This window comes from Oenanthe melanoleuca, chromosome 1, assembly GCF_029582105.1.
Source record: "Oenanthe melanoleuca isolate GR-GAL-2019-014 chromosome 1, OMel1.0, whole genome shotgun sequence".
NCBI classification, from domain to species: domain Eukaryota; kingdom Metazoa; phylum Chordata; class Aves; order Passeriformes; family Muscicapidae; genus Oenanthe; species Oenanthe melanoleuca.
In genome coordinates, this window is record NC_079333.1 from 29,019,403 (window position 1) to 29,044,062 (window position 24,660).

Genomic DNA, 24,660 nt, shown 5'->3' on the forward strand with positions numbered 1-24,660 from the left:
GGCAGTGACTTGAGAGTTAATGAAGATCTCAGTGCATGAAAAAGAAGGAAACACTGAATGTTATGGTTACACACTTTCCAATTGGTCACCACAGTGCTTTAAATCTCTCTCCTCCCCAAATCTCATCTCTGAGCTCCCTTTTCAATTCAATTAGCACAATAGTTGATCTGCAACCAAACTCCATGCAAAAAAACGTCCTCATTTTTAACCCTGATAAGGTTTGCTACCTGACCCTGTGAGTCATTTTTCTGTCACAACTGAAGAGTGGGAACAGGCAAGGGAGTGCTAAGGAGGGAATACTTTACAGTTCATTCAGACAGAAAAGGACTGTACAGCAGTCTTATGAAGGGAGGATATGAAACCAAAGTAACACTCACTCCAAATTCACTACATGTTTAGACTCTGACAACATCTAGTCCCATCCTGTCAAGACATTAACCCAAATGACTAATCCTTACCTGTAGCACTACTTAAAAAAGACAACAATCTGAGGAATTTCAGCATGTAGCACATGCAGCAAGACAACAGGGTATGCAGATGGCTCAGCAGGATATGCAGTGCCATTAGGAAGACAGCACTCATAAAAACGGGGATACTAGATAAGAAAAAATGGGTACTAGTTTTACAGAGCTGATTGCCAAAAGATAAATTACCAGGCCAGTCATGCCAAAAATTTGAAGGTATGAAGTCAACAAGCCCAGGGGCAATGGAAAAGGAGTGAACAAGATAAGCCAGGAATTTGGGAACCAATGGCAAACCTTCTAAACAGGAAGTACTTTGGGAGAAAAAAAAGTGGGGGGAAATAACATAAAGTGAAGCAGGTCATAAAATAAAGATTGCTTCGGTTATCCCTGTGTAGTAGCCCTTTGCCTGATCAACACAGCTTGCAAAAGGACAGCAAATACATTTTTTTTCTCTAACCATTCAGAACAATTGGTCCACATAATGAGCAGAACCAGCCTTTCCACATGGGGACAAATAGAAAATAATAGTCTCACAGCAGTGCTTAACAGGCATTTAGGGGAGGTAGAAAACCTGAGGAACCAAGCAATGCATTCTGTGGGCAGCTGTACAAAAAGCAGACAGGGTTGAGTTCAAGGAAGCAAACTATTTAGGGACTGAGCAGGCCTCCCAGGACTGTTTCCCTAATATTGTCCCTTCCCAAGACATTCTAGGAATCAACAGAGACTCTTCAATAGTGTTCTGCAAATGGAGCAAAGCGAGATCTGCTGCCTGTCCTGGCAAGTCTCTTCCTCTGGATATTTGGGCTGGACTGGAAGAGCTTTGGGGTCAATGCCCTCACTGGTTGAACCTCAGATAGGGAGGTTGTAAATAAAACCTGAAGCCTGTAACCCAGCATGCTCATTGTGCCTGTAAGCCAAGCTCTCCCATCTCTAAATGGACATGTGCCAAGGGTCTGCTTTACAGTTCACAGGATCAGATTGCCATGAAATTAGATGTTGATAGAAGCAGGCCCACCAAGATTCCTCTGCTTCTGATGATAGGATGTCTTGGCACCTTGTACCTGCCTGGGGTAGATAAGTGAGAAAAACAAGTGTGTGAAATATGAATACAAACAGGCTGTGGTTTCAAATCAGATAGATGTTATTCAGCTGCAGATGAGGGGCTGAGGAAGCTGGCAAAGCAGAGAGCTGAAAAAAAGCTGCTGTGTGGCAAGATCCTATAAGATAGGAATGTACAGTAGTGAGATCTTTGCCTCTTGAATTAAATATTAGGAAACGCAATAAGTGGCTAGGCTGTGCTGGATGGGCAGTCTGATGCTTGCTCCATTCTGTGGCTGTTGAAAAGTGCTCCCTGTCCTTGGTGGCATCCATAGGAATTACCTTCCAGAGCAAGAAAGGAACCTTTGTAATGTGTAAGCAAAGGTAGGGCTGGTGGCCAGGAGACTTCCTTCCACCACCTCACTACAAGTAGCTGTGGGGGTCTTGGCTGCCCAGATGGTCTGGAGGCAATTGGGACATTTCCTGCAAAGTTTTGCTGCTTTAATCTGTCAAAACAAAAGGTCCAGAAGAGCATAGGTGGCAGCTAACAGGCAATCTGGTCACCAGCATCTCAGACAGCAAGGGATTTTTCTGCAAAAATAAGCTCTTAAAAGGAGTGGGATGTAGGCTCCTTAAAAGGAGGACACAAATAAGCACATAAGATGGCCCCAAATGGATTCTGATCTTGTTAGGGCACTATTATTTAAAAAAAAAAAAAAAAAAAAAAAAAAAAAAAAGCATATTTAAAATCTGTACATGAAAAAGGTAGTCTGTACAATGAACAGTCCTCTACAAGGGACGGGGTTTTCCTTCTGAGGTACCTGAAGGTGATGCTCTCACTCCCAGGCTGAAGTGATTAAATGGGTGTGGGAAAGGGAAAGAAAACAAGTGCAGTTACATAGACTACATGTCTGTACTGTAAGGATCTGTACCACACAGTATGCAGGCTCATGCTTATGCTACACGCCGTTTATTCAGCTGTGTAAAAAGTTCATTTACTACCACTGTCTTCCTGATAAATCGGAAAAAGAGGCGGGAGCTCGGAAGGTGCACTTTTCCTGCAGGGCCACTGAGTGTCACCATCGCTCCGTGGCTTGCTCTGCAAGATGCCATTTCTCCAGGGAATAAATCTCCTTTTCTAAAACGGGCTGGAGTGGGAAAAAAAAAATAGAAAATCATTGCAATGAAAATGTACTACTTCTTGCTTCTTCCCGGTGCTGGGAAGAGCTGCACCTAAAATGTGAGCCATCTGTGTAATGAATTTTGCCTTCTGTGTAGGCAAAGCATTTGACAGGTTTCCAGCCAGACCCTCTAAGGCAGTCTTACAATTTGCAGCATGATCCTCAGTGACAACAATTATGGAACTGAACAAGTGCTTTATTGGGAGACACTAAAAAGGCTGGGATCTCATCACTTGGTGAGAAGAATGAGCAGAATTTGTTGAGAAGATGAAGTATTGATATTTACAAAAATAATGAAAGTGAATGGGAAACTGCTCTTCATCAAATCTTTGCATGGCAGACCACATGTGATAAAACTAGTTGGTAATCAATTTAAAATACATTAAAAAGATACATTACTCTATAAGAACTTACTGCTACAGGAGTTACAGAAGCTGACAATATCATCAGGTTCAAAAAGCTCATAGACAAACTAATGGAAAGCCAGCCTAAACCAAAGGGAAGAGGTTGTGGGGTATTCTCTACCATTCCTTCTACCGTGCTTGGATGTGGGAGTAGAACAAGGAGAATGGACTGTAGATATTGGCCAGGTACACCTGCTTTCCCTGAAAAGTATTAAGGGCAGCTGAACTTGGTGGACTGAAAGGTCCAGTGGCTTCCTTTTTTTCTGGGTCAGTGGAGGGGAGTGAGAGCTTGTTTCACACCCCAGCAGTGGCATGCGAGTCCACGAAAGACGTGCACACATAGGTTAACGCTGACAGGAGACAATACTTCAGAGACACCCATATCAGCACAGTGTCACTGGCCTGATCCTGTTCCTAAGGATCAGCACTCAGAGAAATGCATTTTCATAGGTCTCAGGTTTTTGGCCCTATAAACGTTTCATCCTAATTGCTGACTAGACAGACCACATGCACGCAAAAAAAGAGCAGAATAACATGGGAAACAACTAAAATAATTTTTTTAAAATGTGCAAACATACTGATTGCATTTGACTGGCTTTGTCTACCCGTACCTTCTCTCCATTTGATCCACCTTGATCGATCTCTCCAATTCTTTGCCTGTGATTTTTACCCCGGGCGCACCAGTGCAGTTTTGAAAACCCTAAAATTCTCTTTATCGGTTGCAATGTCCTCCGAGAGCTGCTAAGTACTCCTCACCCCGCCCCCCCTAAAGTAAGTCCTAAAGCCTCTTTATTGCAGTATTTTCCCCTAGTCCTATTGCAGTAACTGCCCTTCGTTTGCATACATTCCAGGGAGTTTCCTCCTTTGAATCCACTTCAGTGGGTTTTGCAATTGGGACAAATGGTTTAGTCGTTCATCCAGTTGTTGGGGCTTTTAGGCGTGGTTGATTCACAGGGATTACTGTTTGCTGGGTTTCCTGCTTTGTCATTGTTTCTTTGTTCACTGTCTGACCTTTTCTTTTGAATAACCTTAAATATCTCCTTGAAAATCAGCCAGACAGTTTTCCATCTGAATTGAAAAAGAGCCCTCAGCATTTAGAGCAAGAATGTTTGGTAACAGCCCAAATGCCCTCCTGTACGGTGTGTTTTGCTGCTTTTCAGCAGCATCAAATAATATTCTGTGATTCTAAGTCAATGGGGATTGACTGCATTCCATAATGGGAATTTTTTCCTGCGAAAAGATAGCCCAGTACTGTCATTACAGAGCCAGATGCAACCTTCTTGCGACACGAAGCTCAGTGATGCCATTTGCAGGAGTATTTATGCTGCTTATAGCCTCGGTGGTGCTTGAGCTTCTGCACCTTGTACATGCAGCTGGAGCGCGACTCATTCCCGTTTGGCTTTTGCTGCATCCTACTGGTCATTGATGCACGGGGTGGCATTGTGCAAGGAAACTCATCAGCTTTCACCAAGATGAGCCACTGGTCTGACCCCATGGGATTGATTTTCTCAGAAACAAATATGTTGACCATGAAATGATAGAATGCTTTGGGTTGGAAGAGACATTAAAGATCATCTAGTTCCAAAGCAATAGGACATGGGCAGGGACACCTTCCACTAGACCAGGTTGCTCAAAGTCCCAGCCAACCTGGATTTGGACATTTCCAGGGATGGGGCATCCACAGCTTCTCTGGGCAACCTGTGCCAGTGCCTCACCACCCTCACAGGAAAGGATTTCTTCCTAATAGCTAATCTAAACCTTCTCTTCTTCATTTCAGAGCCATCGCTCCTTGTCCTGTCATTACATGCATACATATTTCCTCTCCACTTACCGCCTAAAGATGACAACATTATAGTTAAAAATTTGTAAATTTACCATTATCAACCACTCATACCCTAAGCCAGGCAACTGACAGGCAACAAACCATCGCTTCAAACCAATACTTCATCTTCTCAACAAACTGATGCTCTTTGAGAGCAATCAAGAGAAGCAAGGTCCAAGTGCCTGCACAGCGCAGCCTCTCCTAAAAGCTGCCAGCGAGCTCTGGCACTTTTTTTAATCCTGTTCACGCAGGTTTCCACTGTGCACCTCTACGTGTGTACACACGTAGAGGGCAGAAAACCTCCTGCTGTGTCCTGTTTGCTCATCAAAAGCTTGTTGCAGGTACCAATACAGTTTACAACCCGCATTCTTCTCCCAGGCAGCTAGCAACAGGGCGAGAGGACATCGCCTTTAGCAGCGCCAGGGGAGGTGTAGGCTGGACAACAGCAGGAATTTCTTCACAGAAGGGATAATTAGGTATTGGAATGGGCTGCCCAGGGAGGTGGTGGGGGTCACCGTTCCCGGAGGTGTTTAAGCAGTGGGCACGGCCAGCAGGGCGGGCGGGGAGCGGGGCCGGGCCGGGCCGGGCCGGGCGCTGCTCCCGCCGCTCCCGCCGGGCTCCCGCTCCCGTCACCCGGGCAACGGGCAAGCGGCGCCCAGGGAAGGCACCACGTGCCCGGAAGCGCCTCCAGGGAGGAAGTGACGGAGCGCCGGGGGAGCCCCAGAGGCCGAGATTTAAAAAAAGGGGAAAAAAAGAAAAAAAAAAAAAGAAAAAAACAAACAATAAAAAACAAAACAAAAAAAAAATAAATAAGGAAAAAGGGATGTAAAAAGAGGGCCAGGGAAAGAGGGGCGGGCGGAGCGGGCTCGGGTCCCGCCCCTCCGGGGCCGCCCCGCCAGCCCGAGGCCCCGCCGGAGCCGCCGCCAGGCCCCGCCCCGGCCCCGCCCGCCCCGACACCGGAGCTGCCGCCCCGCCCCGCCCGCTCGGCCGGGCCCGGCTGCCCGCGCGCGGGGGGCGTGGCGGGCGCGGCGGCGGCGGCGGCGGCGCGGGGGCTCCGGTGCGGCGGCGGCAGCGCGGGTCCCGCGGGCGGGCAGCGGAGCGGGGCAGAGCAGAGCAGAGCCGCGGCGGCTGCAGGTGAGCCGGGGCCCGGGGCGCGGGCGGCCGCGGCGGGGAGAGTTGCCCGGGGCCGGCGCGGGATGGAAGTTGACAGCGGCGGCGGAGCAGCCATTGTCTGGCCGGCGCGGCCCCGGGCAGCTCCCCCGCGCAGCCCCGCTCCCGCCCGCCGCAGCCGCCGCCCGGCTTCGGGCATCCTGCGGCGCATCCCGCCTCCCGCCGCGGCGCGGCTCGGCTCGGGCGGGCAGGGCTCCCGCACGCCGTGTCGGATCAACTTTGCTGCCCGAGTTGCCGGCGGCCTGGGTGGCCGCCGCCGCGCTTGTCCCCTTGCGTCCTGCCCATCTTCCATCGTTCCTCGCCGCCCTGTCTCCCGCCGCCGGCCGGGCGAGGCGCTCGGCGGGGAAGCGGGCTGGGCACCGAGGGGTGGGGACCAGGTGGTGCGAGGGTCCTGCGGTGATGGAGCGGGAGCGCCGCTCCCACTGCTGCTTCCAGAGCATCCCAGAGCAGAGCCGCCGTGTCCCGGCAGTCCCACCGCTCTGCTTGTGTGGCTTGGAAACTATTGTGGAAACACGTAGTATTAGCAGCGAGTGTGCTGTAGTACGGGGTGCTGATTTTTCTCCTCCAAACCTGTGGTGTAAACCCGTGTAAATTTTATGTGTTTCCTAGCTTAGTTTCTCAAGGATGAAGTGACAAAACCACTTTGAAAGTTAGAAAATGTTCTGCAGGCAGCAGTTGTGTCCCGGGGGAATGGATGGGGTGAGCAAGTAAAACTTTTCAACCTCCTACCTAGTGCTCAGTGACTATAGTTCGGCTTGACTTTTGTCTGCCCTTGTGCTTGAGAAAGGTCAGGAACTTGTAGATGGGCCACCTGTGGTGTTCTCGGTGCGTGCTGAGATCAGCGAGTGTGGGTCAGGCTCTGGAGTGGCCCGTGTTCTCATGCTTGTACTGCTGCCTGAGCCACTTTTCTCCCTTCTTCCCGTCCTTTCTGCTGTGAGGCCATTCCTGCCATGGTGCTAAAAAGCTTTTGTATCCTTCTGTGTCTGCCTTTTAGAGGTGCAGTTCTAGCTGTTGTTCAAAGGTTAATTTCCAGTAATGGCCACATTTTAACTGTGTGTTGGGGTTTTTTTTGTTTGTTTGTTTGGAAAATCCATGGTTTAATAATTTTTACTAGGTTATCCATCTCATGGAGCAGCCTAGCTGAGTCAAGTGATGTGATAGCCCAGTGATCACTAGGTTTTTGTTAGAGGAAGGTGCTTGGATATCCAGTGGGAGGAGGGGAAAGAGTGTAATTCTCCTATTTTGTGTGGAACTGGCCTGTGTTTGGATCAGATTACACTGACAAGGAGCTGCATCCTTAGATGAACTTGCTTGGGGAAATGCTGTGCCTTTTCACTTTTGTGTTTGGAAGGGGTTTTGCTGGATAACCCTCTTTGCTGTGTGTGACTTAAAGTTCTCACCGTGCTCCTGTAAAGGGAGCACATGCTTCTTTATCCTGTCCATGTCTTCAAAAGGCCTTCTGCCTACCAAATTTTTTCTATGCCTCATGCCAGAGGTGTTTTTGTATGATTCTATTTATGCTAGGACCTGATTTTAATAAGATCCAAATCAATGTGGAACTTTCAAAAATGCTGGAAATCTTAGGAGTTGGTGGTGCTGCTTGCTGAGGAAACAGATATTGATTGGTGGAGCAGAGCACCAAGGCAGAAGCCTGGTGAAGCTGTTGAGGGCAAGGGTATTTGCTGTAGCTAAGGTGAACACCAGTTACATCCTTTCCTCTCTCATGGGTGCTTGTGGCATCACAAGTTAGGTAATTCAACTCAGTGATCTGGCAGAAAACAGGGCACTTTTTCTGCAGTTAGCAAGTTGATCTAATGAGCACCAGAAGAGGTGAATGAGGAGGATCTGCACCTCAGAGGTTGCAAATTGAGGATGAGCAAGGGAACATAAATCTCCTAATGACATCTGAGCTACTAGAGAGCTTGGTGTGATGTGCAAAGCTTCATGTGCATTTTAACCCCTCTCAAAGTACTTTATTTATCTAACACAGTTTCATTCTTTCAAAAAGTTGTTATTCTCTCCCTTCTCAGGGTTTATTTTCAGGCTTCATTTAATTTTGTCCTTCTGGAGAAGATCTTTTAAGGCAGTTGCTTTTCCAAGAGCTTTTATATTCTAGGTAGGTTTATTGACCAGCTGAAATAGGGTTGTGCCTGAAGACAGCAGTGTCCAGTTAGGAGTTGTGTCTCAGTGGAGGAGAAGGTGGCCACTGCTGAAGCAGTGCAAGATACCAGTTTTGGATCAGCAGGGAGAAATGTCTGGGCAGGGCTTGAGGGCAGAGGTGAAGATGTATTTGGGAGACTGGACTGGAGCAGCAGCACTCTGCTTGCCAGTTAAAGAATTGTCCAGATTTTGAGGAGCAGGTTTGAAGCAGCAGTTCCCTGATTTAGCCACCTATCCTCTGCAGTGTTAATTCTGTTGTCCTACTTTAAAGTCATCTGCTGCCCTTAACACCATTTCAGACTTTAAAAGTTGTCTGGCTGAGACTATTGTTGTACCTCCTTTTCTGCTGCACTGGGCTGTTTGCTTATGCACCAGGAAAATGTTTGGTGAAAGGTGTAAAGCTCAGAATCTCTGGATTTAAAAAGGGCTAGATAAAGGGGCTGTGCTGGTGCTCTGGCTCCTGGACACTCATTTAGGAGTCTCATTTAGAGGTGTCAGATATGCTGCTGAGGAGCCATACAGAGGAACCAGCTGGTACTTTGGAAACAAGTAGGCTGTCTGTGATAATAAGACTTACCAGAATTACATTTTTTTTAAATCTTACATGGAGTTTTAACCTTCTAAAAAGTCAGTCTGTTTTTTTTCCCAGTGGAATTCTGTTGAATAATCACTTTTGCTCCCTTTTCTGACTCTAGCCCCTCCTGCTGCTACTCCCTGTGTAGCTCATGTTTCTTGTTGCAGGAAACTCCCTGGTCATCTGAATGTGCTACTCTTCTGCTAAGCACTCTCTTCAGCCTCACTTCTCTTCCTCTTGGCTGATGAAAGCCTTCTCCAGTCCTTTCCCAGTCCTGCAATTCACTGCAACTTATCTTTCTGCTGCTGGAAGATCTCCCTGGTTCTCCATGACCTCTTCAGCAGCTCTTGCCTCACAAGTGTTGCCAGTGAACACTTCATCCACTCTGCTTCTGACTCTGTTCCTCCTGAAAGGAACTTGCCACCACAGACACCAGCTTCTAATCTAATATTTAAGTTAAGATCTATTGTGAGCAACAAGTAGCTGGAAAGTTTGTGTGATCAGAAGAAAGAGTTGAAGGCTGGGGGCGGAACTGGGAGAAAGAGGGACTGAGTTGGTATCAGTGAGGCATTGGAACTGAGGCATGAGAGGATCAGAAATTACCAAAGTGCATTGGAGGAGTGGAAGCATGGTGCAATTTGCCTCAGTTTGCTAATCTCTCTTGAAAGGAGAGGCGGTCAGGTCTGTAACCAGAATTGTTTCAATGAGCTGCAGCTGCTCCTTCACTACCTTTTTAAGACTTCGGGATGCTGTAGCTTCCAACTATGAAATGGCAATAAACATATGAGAACATGTGCATTACATTTCTGATGGTGGTAGTAAAAGATTTAAACTGTAAGATTTCTGGGTGATTTCAGAATCTGGCTTCCCTGGTCTCTGTGGTGTATCAGAGCTGTTCAGGGAGCCTGGTATTGAGATATTCTAGTACAAAAGCTACAATGTAGTGAAATACAGTTTAGTTCTTTCTGTAGCCCCACTTAGTTTCCAATTCTTTCGGTGTAGATCTGGAGTCCATCTCAGCCTGAGCTCCTGGGATCCTGTCGCCATGGAGACTGAAAGTGAGCAGAACTCCAACTCCACCAGTGGGAGCTCCAGTTCTGGAGGAAGCACCCGTCCTCAGATCTCACAGATGTCTCTCTACGAGCGACAGGCAGTGCAGGTGAGGCATGGCTGTGCCCTGGGATGGCACTGCATCACTGGAGGTGGTGGTGATGAACACCCTTTTGTGTTCTCTGCGTTGATGTGTGTCAAGGTGGGACCGTGCTCAGAGGACTGTCATCTTTTCAGATGTAGAAAGTCTTATGCTAGGCTTGATGTTTAGTTCTTGTAATCTGAGGCTTCATGTTTTATATGTTACTTCTTTGGTGTCCAGCCTCCTAGATTTAATCTGTACTGTGATCCAATAGATTGGTTTTATCCTGCTGTTCTAGAGCAAATCAGTTTGCCATCCCACTTTCTTTATGCCCTCCATACACAAACTTCACAGGAACACTTGTCTACACATGTGAGCATGCACATCCCCAGATTGCTGAAGTTTATTAAAGTCTTGCAAGTGTCATTTCCACTGTCCTGGAATACACTTGTGATTCAATGTGTCACCATTTGTGTAACTGTGCTATGGATTTGGATGTGCTAATCTGGTGCCTGCTTTTTCATGTCGTCTAGGGATGTTCTCATGGCTGTTACTTCTTCATTGCTCGCTTCAATTGCATTTCAACAGCATGCAATTTTTATGACAATTGGGTTTTCTTCTTTATCTAGGCCCTGCAGGCTCTCCAGAGACAGCCCAATGCAGCCCAGTACTTCCATCAGTTTATGCTCCAGCAGCAGTTTAATAGTGCCCAACTTCACAGCCTGGCTGCTGTCCAGCAGGTAAGTTGCCAAGAGGCAGAAGGAAAGGAGTTGGTTCATTCTCTGAGGAAGATCCAGAGGTCCTGTTTATTTTTTTTATACAGTGCTTTGTGCACCAAGTCATTCTGATCCCTGATGAGACAATGAGTCCCTAAACACATTGTTTAGACTTAGTACAAACAGCCAGTCAACTGGAAGCCTGAAGCAAAGATTAATTTTTTTTTTTTTTTGGGTACAGAAAAAGGGAAGATAAAATTTGGCATCCGCATCAAGGAACTTGCACTTCAGAGGTCTGTGACTACCCCCTGCATCTTCTTTAAATAAAAGATGGATGGTTAAATCAGCATTGGATGCAGAAGTGTTTAAAAACTGTATTAAAGAGAACAGTGGGTTGTTACTTGTCTGAGATTAAACCTTTGTGTTTGCATGAAATTTCGGGCAGCACCCTCTGAAATTTCTGTCTTGGAACTTAGTAGCCATGTTTTCTTTACCAGCAGGAGGGTAAACCTGTCCAACCAGGAGGCTGTCTCTAATTGAGACATATACAGATCAATATAAATTAATATATTTTATAATGTATAATTGTTGAGTGATTTTTATCAACTTTGCTCACCTACTAGACTTAATCATCAGTTCAAAATGGATTATGTGTGACATGGAATAAATTCTGTGTGTGTAACAATATCTCAGTAGCTGTACTCTTTGGCAGTTAGTCCACTATGTCATTGTTCTCAAAATCCCTGACTGCAGTCTTATAGTATAGAAGAAATAGAATCCTCTCATCAGTTTTGCACAAATCTTAGTTACAAAAATAACTAAACTCATGCAAGGGAATTCCCATGGCATCAGAGAGGGGGAAAAAATGTTCTTTGTTATTTATGTTCTTCCACAAACCATGTGCTCTCTCATCTGGGTTTTTTTACTTGGAGTACTATCATTGCATTGCTACTAAACTGCCTAATTAACCCAACAAATTGCTAATATTGTGGAGAATGTCTGTATGTTAACAGTGGATTTCAGTATTGGGGTGAGGGTTGCAGTGTGTATTATGATAAGCTGGGCAAGAGTAGTGCATGTACCCATGGGTGGAAGGACTGGAGGTGATACACTCTTAGGGTAAGTTCTGGAAAGTGTTCTGACAGAGCCAAATAATTGAGTTGGATTGAGAAGTTTGTTCAGGCATTCATTTCTTTGCCAATCTCTCTTGCAGGCTACAATTGCAGCCAGTAGACAGGCCAGCTCCCCCAACACTAGTACCTCACAGCAGACCACCACCACCCAGGCTTCTGTAAGTAAAATTGCTCCCTCACACACAAATTGAAGCCTCCCTCCCACTCCCTGCCTCCTTCTGTCTCCTTCTTTTCTTTAGGATGCACACAGCTTCTAAGAATGCTGGGAATCAGTAAGATGCAGACAACTTTAAAGATTTGGGGTGCTGTCATTTTTGGTGGGGTTTGAGGAAACCAGATAAAGTTTTTGGGTGGGAGAGGCCTCTTAGCTGGAAAGGTAGCCATGGATCTCTGCTGAGGCTTTGGGGATACATTGTCATGGATTAGAAAAGGATCAGGGCTTGTAAGAAGGAGGAGTTGTGAGCAGCTTTTGCCTTAGGCAGAAGTGTGTTGAATGAGAGGATGTCTGGTATTGTAGTGAGTGTTGAGCAGTTGGGATTTTTTCAGAGTAGATGAGTCGGTAGAGAAGGTTTTGTGGGTTTTTTACTTTTACTTGGGAGGCTGGAGAAAATGATGTATTTTTGTGGATCTCTTATTGCAGTTGCATGCTAACAGTGATTCTCAAGCTCAGCCTAGAAAAGAGGTCAGTATTCAGGACTTTGGCTAATTTAGACTGTGTAGCCTCTCTCTAAGACAAGAACTTTCTTCTTGTTGGTCCACTGTGGGATACAGGAAAAAAACGTAAAATGTCTGTTCTGCCTGTACCCCACTAAGTGTATTTGTACTTATTTCTTGGCCTCCATCTCTTCATATGTGATTTAAAACTTTTTTCTCTTCTAAGATCAACCTTGCCACCACCTCAGCTGCTCAGCTGATCAGTCGGTCCCAGAGCGTGAGCTCCCCGAGCGCCACGACGCTGACCCAGTCCGTGCTCCTCGGGAACACCACCTCTCCTCCCCTCAACCAGTCACAGGCACAGATGTACCTTCGGGTAAGAGATGCAGCAAGGTCTGTCCTGACCATGATACCAGCCACTGCAGAGGGGTTACCAACACTTATGGACTCACCTAGCTGTAAGGATGTTGCAGTATATTTTAAAGTTGCATGGGGATGCTCTCATCCCTGAAACCACAAGTTTGATTCTGGGCTCAGCCTTCGAGATAGATGAGCTTTGTATTGTGTGGCTCAGGTGAGAATGTTAACAGCTGTGTGCATCTTTGCTCTGCATAGATATTAAAGGTTCCATAGCACTTCTCACTAGAGTGCAATTGTGAAATATATATCCTGGACTTGAATGTGGCTCACAGAAATAAAGCTACTCTTCTGGTTCAGTGCTGGAACAGATACATAGTAAATGACTCTTTTTCTGCTTGCTGAGCTCAGGGATGTAAGTCAGAATTCAGTCAGCCTAGACAAATAAATCAATGTGAACAAATGTCATCCTTATAAGTGCTTTGAAGTGCAGCTAGGTAGAAAGCATTAGGCTTGACTGTGGAGTTAGTCTGGGGTTTGGTTACCTACTTGCAAAATAATTTCTGTTTTTCAGTTGACTTGAGATACAATTTTAATCCCCTTCATTTCAAGCAGCACTAATCTTAGATGTATGTTTTTTATCACTTGTTGTTCAACCAGTTCTAGATATACAGCCTTGGGCAGTCTGTGGGAGTTAGCCCAGGCCTGTGTTTGATAGAAGAGTGCTGTTCCCACTTCCCTGCTTCGGAGGGTTATGTTCAGTGTTATAGTGCAGGGAGGGTTGGTGGTTTTGCAATGTATGACATTGCAGCTTAGTGTTCCTTTATAATCTGTTTTCTTGTGGTTTTTCTGTCTTTTTTTCTCTCTTCCACTTCCATTCCTTTCATTCCACCTCACCTGATCCTCAACAGCCGCAGCTGGGGAACCTGCTGCAGGTGAACCGGACCCTGGGCCGCAATGTGCCTCTCGCCTCCCAGCTCATCCTGATGCCCAACGGGGCTGTGGCTGCTGTCCAGCAGGAGGTACCAGCCACTCAGTCTCCTGGGGTCCATGCAGACACAGACCAGGTCAGTGGCTTGCTCCCAGAGTCCTCCCTTTCCCCTGCTTCTGCTACACCACATTCTGGTCTCTGTCTCAAGCTATCCCTGTATAGCAGATTAGAACTATTCCATCCCGTGTCCCTGTGCAGGCAGGAGTTTTGCCACCATGTTTTCATGTTTGCTTTTTGCCTCCAGAGATGAGATTAATTTCTGCTTAAAATTTCTGAGGTGAGCGCAGGCTGCATCAATTCCACCTTCACAGTTTCTTGAAGGTTCAATGTGCGGTTCTCAGTCACTCTGCAATTAAGAGTCTTTGCCAGAGGTAGTATTCTTCCATCCAGTTGGTTTGTTGTTGTAAAGATGCCAAAGACCTGTCTGAAGCAATTTTTTTTGAAGAAAAGTCAGCTGTAATCAAATTTTGGAGATGTGACATCTGGAGCAGAAGTAAATACAGAGGATGGCAGCACCAAAATGCAGAGAAAGGAGTAAAATTGGAAGGGTTGTGGGCCATGAGATTTGTGGGCCTGGGGCAGGCAAGTGGCACAAAAAGTGAAAAGGAATGACTGGTCTTTAAAGGGGTATCTCAGTGCTTCTACAGCTGTGCTGAACTGGGTTCTACCAATGCCAGGGTATGGCAGGTGTGAACTCTGTCCCATGCCCTGGAGAAAGACTGTGTCCCCAGATCCTGCTCACAAAGTGCCATGAGATCTTTAATTTCAATCAGAGATTGGGCTGGAGAGAGTTGAGGATGATGTATGTCCTGGTTTGAAGGACAGGTATCTGCCAATAAAGACAGAAGCTTCTCTTTGAAATGGAGCATGTGAACCCCCTCCCTCCAAATTATTATAATTTTGAAATTAAGGGGCTCTCAGGCAAAGATATGGGAATTAGGAATAACAGTTCTTTACTAGGAAAATAGTATATACAGCATATACAGTATTACAAAGAACAATCCCAACCCTGACAGAGTCAGAATACAACCTGACACCCTGTCAGTCAGGGTGTTGGTAGCAGTCAGATTAAATGGTGGCTACAGTCCTCCTGCAGTGGCAGGTGTCGTTCAGCTGAAGCAGTGCTCCTGTAGAAGGGTGCAGTTTTCCTCTGAAGGTCTAGGGATGATGTGGAAAAGGTCCAGCTTTTCTTCTGGAATCCAGTGGAAAGAAAGTAACTTGCTGTCCAAAATCTCAGTTTTTTATCTAGGTAGGAAAGGTTTGGCTCCTCCCCCTGGCTGGAGCATCTCTCAATGGGAAGATGTAATTTTATCAGTCATACAGTGGGACTTAATGGGTCAGCAGCAGATGATATCTTCCTGGAGGGAGGATGGGTTGTGGAAAAGATAAAGATGATTGCCCTATCTTGTCTTAAAGATGGACCATTAGCAGATAATATGTCCCACGGAGATAAGGATCACTGTCCTACCCGGCTTCCACAGATGGTGATAGAATACACATTTCTGGCCACATCAACCCAACACAATGTGGTTCCTGGTGAGGTGCTGAGCTTTGCCCTGCAGTGTTAGCAGCTCTTCACACGAGCAGAGCACGTTGCTTGCACAACTCTGTCACACTCCCGGCAAGGAGCGTGTATAAAGCGAGTGGATTCTGTTTGGTGTGTGTGTCTCTAGGTGCAGAACCTGGCAGTGAGGAGCCAGCAGACCTCGGCCACCAACGCCCAGCTCCAAGGCTCTGCCCAGAAGACAGCGCTGCCAGGGAGCTCCCAGGCCTCGGGCTTGCCGCAGGCCACCAGCACGGGCCAGACCATGGCAGTGGCCCCGGCCTCCTCCAGCGGGGCGGGCCAGTCCCTCAACCTGAGCCAGGCAGCAGCGGGCAGCAATGGTGTCTCCGGGGCTGTGGTGGCCACTGGTGGGAGCCAGCCCTCGCTGGGACTGAGCCAGAGCTCCTCAGTGGGTGCTGCTGGCAGCTGCCAGAGGAAGGGCACCGGGGTGGTTCAGCCGTTGCCGGTGGCGGCTGCCCAGGCCGTGACTGTCAGCCAGGGGAGCCAGACAGAGACGGAGAGTGCAGCTGCAAAGAAGGGTGACACAGACAGTGGTGGACAGCAAACGGTGGGCATGAACCTCACCAGGACCGCTACACCAGCACCCAGCCAGACGCTGATCAGCTCAGGTAAGCACTCACCTGGATTTTTCCCTCTTCAAAATCATCGGGCCTTCACAAGAATGGCATTTGGAAGCCTGGTGATAAAAGCTTTTCCAACACATCTCCCAGCTTCTGTCCTCCCAGAGACTTGTCTCAAGAGGCTCTCCCTTTCTGTTAGCACAAGAAGTTGATTTAATCCCTTGTGTTCTCTGCAAGTAAGCTGTCAGTCATTTTGGACTTTAACATCTCAAACCAGTGCAGTGGCTACCTTATTTTTGTTGTTGTTGTTCCCACCTTATTTTTGTTGTTGTTGTTCCCAGCTGCACCGTTGCTAACTTTTGTGCTCTCTTTTTTCTTACTCTGTTTTTGTATAGCAACGTATACGCAGATCCAGCCACACTCACTGATCCAGCAGCAGCAGCAGATCCATCTGCAGAAGCAGGTGGTGATCCAGCAGCAGATAGCCATCCATCACCAGCAGCAGTTCCAGCACCGCCAGTCCCAGCTCCTCCACACGGCCACCCATCTCCAACTGGCTCAACAGCAGCAACAGCAGCAAGCAGCATCTCTGACCCAGCAGCAGCAGCAAGCTCAGCCTCCACAGCAGCAGGCTCCCCCTCCAAACCAGCAGCAGGCACAGACCCTTGTGGTGCAACCTATGTTGCAGTCCCAGCCACAGCATTTACAGCTCCAGCAGGACAGTCCGTGCCAGCCAGCCACCAAGTCACCTGTTCCTATTCAGTCAAAATCTCTGGTCACCCCCATCAAACCCCCTCAGCTTGGGCCTGCCAAAATGTCAGCAACACAGCAGCCTCCACCACACATCCCAGTGCAGGTAGTGGGCACTCGGCAGCAGGGCTCAGGCCAGGCCCAAGCACTGGGCTTGGCTCAGATTGCTGCAGCAGTGCCCACATCCCGGGGAATGCCAGCTGTAGTCCAGCCTGTTTCCCAAACCCATGCTGCTTCCCCATCATCATCTTCAGCTCCAGCATCCTCACAAGAAGCTCCCCCTCTCACCACAGGGGTGAATTTGGCACAAGTTCAAGGCACAGCCCACATGGTGAAGAGCCCAGCTTCCTCTCCAGTTGTGGCTCAGATGCCAGCAGCATTCTACATGCAGTCTGTCCAGTTGCCAGTAAGTGATACCATTGAGAAGGAGAATAGCATATGGATTCTCTTTGTTCATTCCTAGGACACCAATCGCAGTCCAGGCCCAGGTCAGTGGGATGGGATGGGTAAGGGGTTTGGGGAAAGGGATGTGGAGACTTTTTTACCTTCAAAAACACTTAATTCCAATCCAGCCCCTGGGGTTACTGACTACAAGCATTGCTCTTCCAGATTATCATTCAAGGCTTGCATGAAGTTAATAGGTGAGACCCAGAGCCTGCCTGAGTTGGGGTGGGTGTCCACATCACATACTGAGTATCCCATTTAAAGGTGGGGTTTGGTTGACCTTGGCTGGCTGCTGGATGACCACCAAGTTGGTGCTCCATCACTCCCCCTTCACAACACAACAGGAGGAGAAAAATACAGTGAAAAGCTTGTCAATTGAGATAAGGATATGGAGATCACATTGCCAATGACCACCATGGGCAAAACAAACTCAGTTTATGGAATACATTTATTTTACTGCCCATTTAGCATAAGATAATTGGAAATAAGAAAAATGCAAAAAACACCTCCTCCCTTCTTCACAGGTTCAACTTCACTCCTGATTCTTCTACTACCTCTTTCCCCTGAATGGTTCAGGAGGACAAGAAATGGGATTTGTGGTCAGCTCATAAAGTTTTGTCTTCCTCTCATAATTTTCCCTTGCTTTAGCATGGGGGAATCTCTCCCATGGGATACAGTCCTTCACAAAGGATACAGTCCTTCATAAAATTCTTCTCCAGTGTGGGTCTTTCCCACAGGCTGCAGCTTTTCATTAACTGCTCCAGTGCAGATATTTCTGGGTTACAGATCCCTTGGTATGTGGTACCAGCCATTGACTCTAGGCCTTAAAGGATCCCCTAGCAACAGGGTATGCAGAGGAGAACTCAAATTCCATAGGTCTTGTCCATGCTGTTGTGAATTGTCCAGCTAGGGCCTACCTAGATCCCTGAGACAACAGCACTTTGCCAGCTCAGATCATGGAATCATAAATAATTGGAATTAAAAGAGCCCTAAAGATCATATGATTCCAACATCCCTGCCATTGGAAGGGACACCTTTGAGTGGACTAGGTTGCTTCATCCAACCTTGCATTGAATACCTCCAGTTCTGCTCCTGGTGAATGTGTGTGTTCTTCTCTTTCAACTCTCCATTGAAACTGGTCTGCTTTATCCAAAAAACCTGTTTGGAAATTGCTGGGTGAATGCCATTCTGTTTCTTCCTGCAATAATCCTTTGAGGTTCACACAGTGTCTTGGTTTTAAACCAGTGTATCAACATGACTTGGGACACCAGATCCTAGTTGGTGGCTTCTCAAGCTTTGTTCCTTGCTAGGCAAGTGCTCCCAAGTCGAGGTAGGTACTGAGGGAGCAAGAGGCATCTTTTTTGGGTTTTTTTGTTTTGATCTTTCTTGTTTGCTTTGGAGCTTTTCTATCTGCTTGTGTGTTCCTCTTTATTCATGCAGGGCAAATCTCAGACCCTGGCAGTAAAGCGCAAGGCAGAATCAGAGGAGGAGAAGGAGGAGCCTCCCAGTGTCACCGCACTCCTGCCTGCCAGGTCCTCTCCCGTAACAGACAGCCCCAAAAACATGGAGGAGAAGAGTGGCCTTGGAGGTGAGGTACAAAGGAGCACTCTGCTTGTTTGTGCCAATGACCTGAAGTAGGTGCAGCAAAGGTAACTGACTCCTGTGCTGTTAACTTTCCAGATAATTCTGATACTGCTGCCACTGCAGCCCCAAATGCCGCATCAAGTGAAGGAGCCTCAGCCACCCCCACCTCTGCTTCCACCCCAAACCTGGCATTGGTGTCACGTCAGATGGGAGACTCCAAACCTCCTCAAGCCATTGTCAAGCCCCAGATCCTCACACACATCATTGAAGGCTTTGTCATCCAGGAGGGAGCAGAGCCCTTTCCAGTAGGGATTTTTTTTTTTGTTGTGGGGGAAGGAGGTGTAGCACTTTCTTGGGAGGGCTTCCATTTTTGCATAGGAGTATCTTTCCCTATAGTCCAATTCAGCATTTTTAGCCTGAGATATGGACAGTAAAGAGGAAGGGAAGGGGGGAGGTAGGTGTCATGAATGAATGAAGCAAGGCATTCAGAGGTGTTATTAAAGAGAAGGGGGTTGAAGGAATAAAACAAGTATTGCAGCAACTGCTTACTCCAGTAGTCACCAAAGCAATAATTAACACAGGAATTGTAAGGAGGCTCTCCTCTTTGTGGGGGAAAGATGCATTTTGAACAGGCAGCAAGTGAAGTTGAAGTAAGTAAGGGGAAAGTTACATGGAATTGGATATTATTCAAGGCAGATAGTGCTTGGGGGTCTTTAATGAGCAACCAAGCCTGTGAGTCAGGAAGCAGCAATGAGTTTTTTCAGCATCTCTCCTTCCTTATTAGGCAGAGAGATTCTTCTGAGTTGAATTTTGAGCTGCATATACCTTGGCAGAGGGTGGTGGACACAGGGAATCCTTTACTGGTGGGTCCAACTCATTCTCTCCTTACCCAGGTGGGTTGTTCTCAGCTGCTGAAAGAATCTGAGAAACCACTACAGGGAGAGGCTCCTTCTGGCCAGAATGAAAATCTGTCCAGCAATTCTCTGGGAGAGGATAGTGCTTCCATGGGTGAGTTTCAGGACCAGGAAGACTAGCTAGTGTTACTGGAAGTTTCTGCTCTGTATTATTAACTTAATGCCTTATGGACTTGTATCACTTCCTGACTTAGAGACTTGAGCTGTGGAAATAAGATCTCACTTTTTTTGAGTGCCAGAAGACTGACAATGCATTTTTTGTTTTTGCAAATATGATCTAACACATCCTGTGTCAGTAGTAAGCAGGAGATTCTGAACTGTACCTGTTTTTAATGACTATAGGCTGCAAAGGCTGTGTGGACAGAGCAGAGAGTGTAGTGATGGAGATTTCCTCCACAGCCTTGTAGGATGTGAGGAATATGCTATTTTTTACTTGTTCCATGAAGTGTTACTGACCAGGAGAAAAATACTGCTCTGTTCAATATCCTGGGGTCCTAATTAGTGGAGCTTGTGCTTCTCTTTTCCCCATTGCTTCCCCAAGCTAACGACTTAGTAGATTCAGTAAAAAATAGTGTTTGGAATTTGTCTGCTCAGAAGAAGAGCAGTGGAATGAGGAATCATTGGGTCTGTGATGTGCTTCAGTTCAGATCACCAACTGGTGTATGTCTCTGTATCTCACTAGAGCTTGACAAGAAGGCAAACTTGCTGAAGTGTGAATATTGTGGGAAGTATGCCCCAGCAACCCAGTTCCGTGGCTCCAAGAGGTTTTGTTCCATGACCTGTGCTAAAAGGTAATAACAGCAAGATGTAATATTCTTTATCTCTGACTACACATTTGCTGGAACTGGGCATGTGCCCCTTCTCCAAATCATGTCCCGCCTTTCAGTATATCTGATCCTTCCTCTGTGGCATGTACTGGTCACAGAGATCCTTTAGCACTCAAAATGATTTATAAATGCTTCTAGGTCTGGAGAGGTGGATGTGATGCTGAGTATAAACAGGATGTCTGGCTTGCTCAGAAAATGGAGGGAAGGGGGAAATTCTGGGGCTATAAAGAACCTCTCTTCAGAGAAATGTACATTTGATTAAAATGCATACTGGTAGCTGTGTGATGCATTGGTATTAGATGAAGACACAAGGGAGCATTGGGGAGAAAACTGGGGAGAAGTTAGACTAGTCATTGCTGCCTCCTGTTGATAGCAGAGTGCTTGTTATGGGTCTTTTTTCCCTTAGGGGAATGACTTAATTGACCCTTCAGATGTAAGATCGAGACCCTGGTGTCCAAATATTGCTTGTGTCAGAAGTCTGGACTGGTTTCTTCCCAGGGGAAATCTTAGAAGGAGGAGGAACAGAACTTGATGGTAAAGAGTAGTCTTACCCCATCTAGAGCAAGGAGAAGTAGTAGGTTTAGATAGCTGCTGCTTTCTAACTGCTGCTCTGCTTCTGCTTACTTGAGGTACAATGTCAGCTGCAGCCATCAGTTTCGGCTGCAGAGGAAGAAGATGAAGGAATTCCAGGAAGCCAACTATGCCCGCGTGCGCCGGCGGGGACCACGGCGCAGCAGCTCGGAAATCGCTCGAACAAAGATCCAGGGCAAGCGCCACAGGGTAAGGACACGCACCTGTCAAGGCAGGTCCGTGCAGAATTTGGCCCTGCTGGCTGTGCCACTTTGTCACAGTGGATGCAGTCGTGCAGGGTGTGCCAAGGACATGCTGACACACTTGTTACACAAGGCACAGGGAGCTGTTCTGTGTGTGCACGTTTGGACTTGTTCTGTGCGCTCTGTGTTTGCTCCCGTGTGCATCTTGGAGGTCTCAGCGAGTGAGACAAACTGACAGCCTGGGCAGAAAACAATCCACTCTTCCCATTTAATTAGCAGTCTTTCACATTAATGACTTGAATTGGGCTATAGAAGAATCAAGAGCCTCAGGTCTGATGTGAGGAAGAGAGGGAGCTCTTGTGTCAGCTGTCCCTAGACCAACAGCCTGAGACACTTGTTCCAGACTGTTGGAATGGCTGCTGTTCCCAGTGTCTTGTTTTGCAGCTTGAAATTGTGAATTTCTTATAAAACCCCTTTTCTTTTCCTTCTTTCCTATGGGCTTGTAGGGCCAGGAAGACTCAAGTCGAGGCTCTGATAACTCCAGCTATGATGAAGCTTTGTCCCCTACATCTTCAGGACCCCTGTCAGTAAGGGCCAGTCATGGAGAGAGGGACCTGGCAAACTCTAATATGGCCCCTCCTACCCCAGATCTACATGGCATCAACCCAGTCTTCCTGTCCAGCAATCCTAGTCGTTGGAGTGTGGAGGAAGTGTATGAGTTCATTGCATCATTGCAAGGTGAAGTTAAGATCCTTTCCTGCACTCCTGTGATCGAGTAGCATGGGGAGATGGGGCTCTCTTTCTGGAAAGAAAATGGCGTTAGTGGTGCCTACTGCTTTTGAACATGTTTCCGAATTGGAGTAGATCATAGAGATGGATTCTCAAGATTTATTTCTCAAGTAGCCTGTGTGCTCAAGGAGACTGTGGACTAGAGTGGGGAAAGGGGTTGGTTAGATTCCTAGCTTGTTTTCCTGTCCCTGCCGGAGGTGCAGAGAAGGAATGAGGGGAGTGCCCAATGCACACGTGTTTCTCACTGCTTTGTTTTGTTTGTTTGCTTCACAGGGTGCCAGGAAATTGCTGAGGAATTTCGGTCGCAGGAAATTGATGGTCAGGCCCTGTTGCTTCTGAAGGAGGAACATCTCATGAGTGCCATGAACATCAAGCTGGGACCAGCTCTCAAGATCTGTGCCAAGATCAATGTCCTCAAGGAGACCTAAGAACTCTGAAGCCAAAGGTCTCACTTTTGCTCTGACCCCAGGGCAGCTGCCAGTTTTGGAGCATCCTGCTGGGGCAGGGAAGAATGGGACAGTCCCCTGTGGTCTTGCATTCAAGAAGAATGAGAAGGAATTTGACTGATTGAAACTGCCGTGCACAAGCCCATCTCTTGGTCTCTTAATGGTGCTACAAGGTTGAGGAAAACTGTCACCTGGGGCCTTTAAACAACTTTCCTTCTTCCTGATTTTGAATATGCCTCCCCTGTATACACCACATAAAGATGTTAAGGGGACCTCTTTCTGTCTTAAAAGATTTCTGAAAGAAAACTGCCCTCAACCCTTTTTGCCACAGCAGGTCTGCTAGATCTTACTTTGAGTATCATTGCCAGAATTCAAGGCATAGGAAGAGCTGGCCCCACATGGATCTTGGGAGCACCTGTGCTTGGGGCTTTTATGAATGGGAACTAGCAAATTGCAAGTGACAGAGGTGAAAAACAAGAATTTGAGCAAAAGGGGCTGCTGCTTTTTCACTTTGAAAAATACCTAGGCTGCTCATGAACTGGGTTTAATAGCCATTCCAGCATGCATACCAAACTTGAAGGCCTGTGGCAATAGGAGCTGTCTTGTCTTCACTGCATGTCTACAGGAGACAGTAAAGCCGAAGTGTTGTGGCAGCTATTCACTCCAGGTGCTCCTCTCAGAACCAGTCAGAGGAATTTTCCTGAGTACTTACGACAAAGTGATGGGAAACGCAAAGGGGAGAGGATTGTTTAACATTGGGGGAACCTTCCAGCACTAGGTTTGTCTTCCCATTGTGCTAGAGCATAATTTACAGATCCAAAGCAGTCTCCAAAAGCACCAAGGCTCTTCTTGAAATGGGCTGGGGTTTTGTTTTGTGTGTTTTCTTACCAGTTTGTATTCTTTTCCTTTTGTGTCTGTCTTCGTTATCCTCAGGAGAGCTTATGGGACAAAATTTAGGCTGGCAGGATAGTACTGCTTGCCTCAGGCCTTTTTTTTTTTTTTTTTTTGTGTTGTAAAACAAGTATATCTCAGTTACAAGAAACCAAACACACACCCTACAAGAACTAATGCTAATCTTTTAATGTGACTGCTCATTGCTAAAGGGTAGAATTTATGTTATAGGCTGATTTTTCTCCTACTCAGCCCCTGCAGGTTTGGTTAGGAGTTCTTTGGTTGTTGTTTTTTTAAGGGCCAAATGTGGTATATTCTGCAGTTTTGTAGCCAAATTGTCAAAGGTGAAAACCTGGGCAGAGTTATTCTCTTCCACAAGTATCTCTGCTTCAAACAGGCAAAATACCTGAAGGAGTTACACAAACTGTGAAGAGGTAAGTGCCCTCTAGAGCCAAATACCTGAAAGCAAGATGGTGTTATAAACCATGTATCTCAGCTTTTCTGTTTGCAGAAGTTTCACGTGAATATTTGAGTGAAACAACTGTTCTGTGTTAAGAACCTACTGTTGTAGGAAACCTGTAGTGGCATAGGTAGGAAAACACTAGAGATCTTTGAAATGGGCTCTTTATTGACCCGTGTTAGAAAAAGAGGAAGGAAGGTGCTTAGATGGATAAAATGTGGCAGCAGCTTCCTAGTCTTAACTGTGCTGCTGAATCTCACTTCTGTGACATCCTTGTTTATGTGAGACTTCTGAGGCTTTCTGAATGCAGATAGGCCCAAAGGAAGCTGCCTATGCTTGCTGGCACCCTGGTACCACAGTTTGGTCTGATGTAATCTCGGGGAGGGGGAGGTTAGAATCACCAGTGAGCAGAGGAAGGCTGCCCTTAAATCATTTCCTTCTTAGCAGGCTGGGTGTGATAAAACTCCTGTTTGGTTTGACCCTTGGAAGGGGAGGCAGGCATGTAGCCTGCCACTGTTACCAGCTACTCCTGAGGACTGGACTTTATTTCAGTCAAATGGGAAGGCTTCACTTCTTCATTTCATGTTCAATGTTCTTAATAAAAAATGCTTGATCAGGCTTTGCAGGTCTGGCTCCTTTTAAACTCCCAAGTGTTTGGAAAGTACAAACTTCATCACTAAGTTATTTTTTACTGTCATTTCTGTAGAAAAATACAGAGCATAATCCATCTATCCATAACTACCTGAGCCTCTAAAGTTTCAGTTTTGAAAGATGTAGATAACCTTCTCTTGAAGGCCTGAGAGAACCTGGAGTGGAGTAATGGAGGTGGCAGCAAAAACCATGAACCTAACAAGAACATGTT

The 24,660-nt window shown here is 46.8% G+C and overlaps 1 protein-coding gene across 2 annotated transcripts; it reads left to right on the forward strand.

Moving 5' to 3' along the window:
- Positions 1-5,959: 5,959 nt before the first annotated feature.
- PHC1 (polyhomeotic homolog 1) lies at positions 5,960-24,417 on the forward strand. 2 transcript variants are annotated; one of them, XM_056508924.1, is made up of 16 exons: positions 5,960-6,043; positions 9,816-9,972; positions 10,575-10,685; positions 11,875-11,952; positions 12,435-12,476; positions 12,675-12,824; positions 13,717-13,872; positions 15,470-15,968; positions 16,316-17,076; positions 18,555-18,702; positions 18,795-19,003; positions 19,592-19,706; positions 20,295-20,403; positions 21,069-21,219; positions 21,719-21,950; positions 22,275-24,417. In XM_056508924.1, the coding sequence occupies exons 2-16, from the start codon at positions 9,859-9,861 to the stop codon at positions 22,427-22,429; spliced, it is 3,030 nt and encodes a 1,009-aa protein (XP_056364899.1). In that variant the 5' UTR covers positions 5,960-6,043; positions 9,816-9,858; the 3' UTR covers positions 22,430-24,417. The 2 variants fall into 2 exon arrangements, with proteins under 2 accessions (XP_056364899.1, XP_056364822.1); XM_056508847.1 differs by lacking the exon at positions 12,435-12,476.
- Positions 24,418-24,660: the final 243 nt, after the last annotated feature.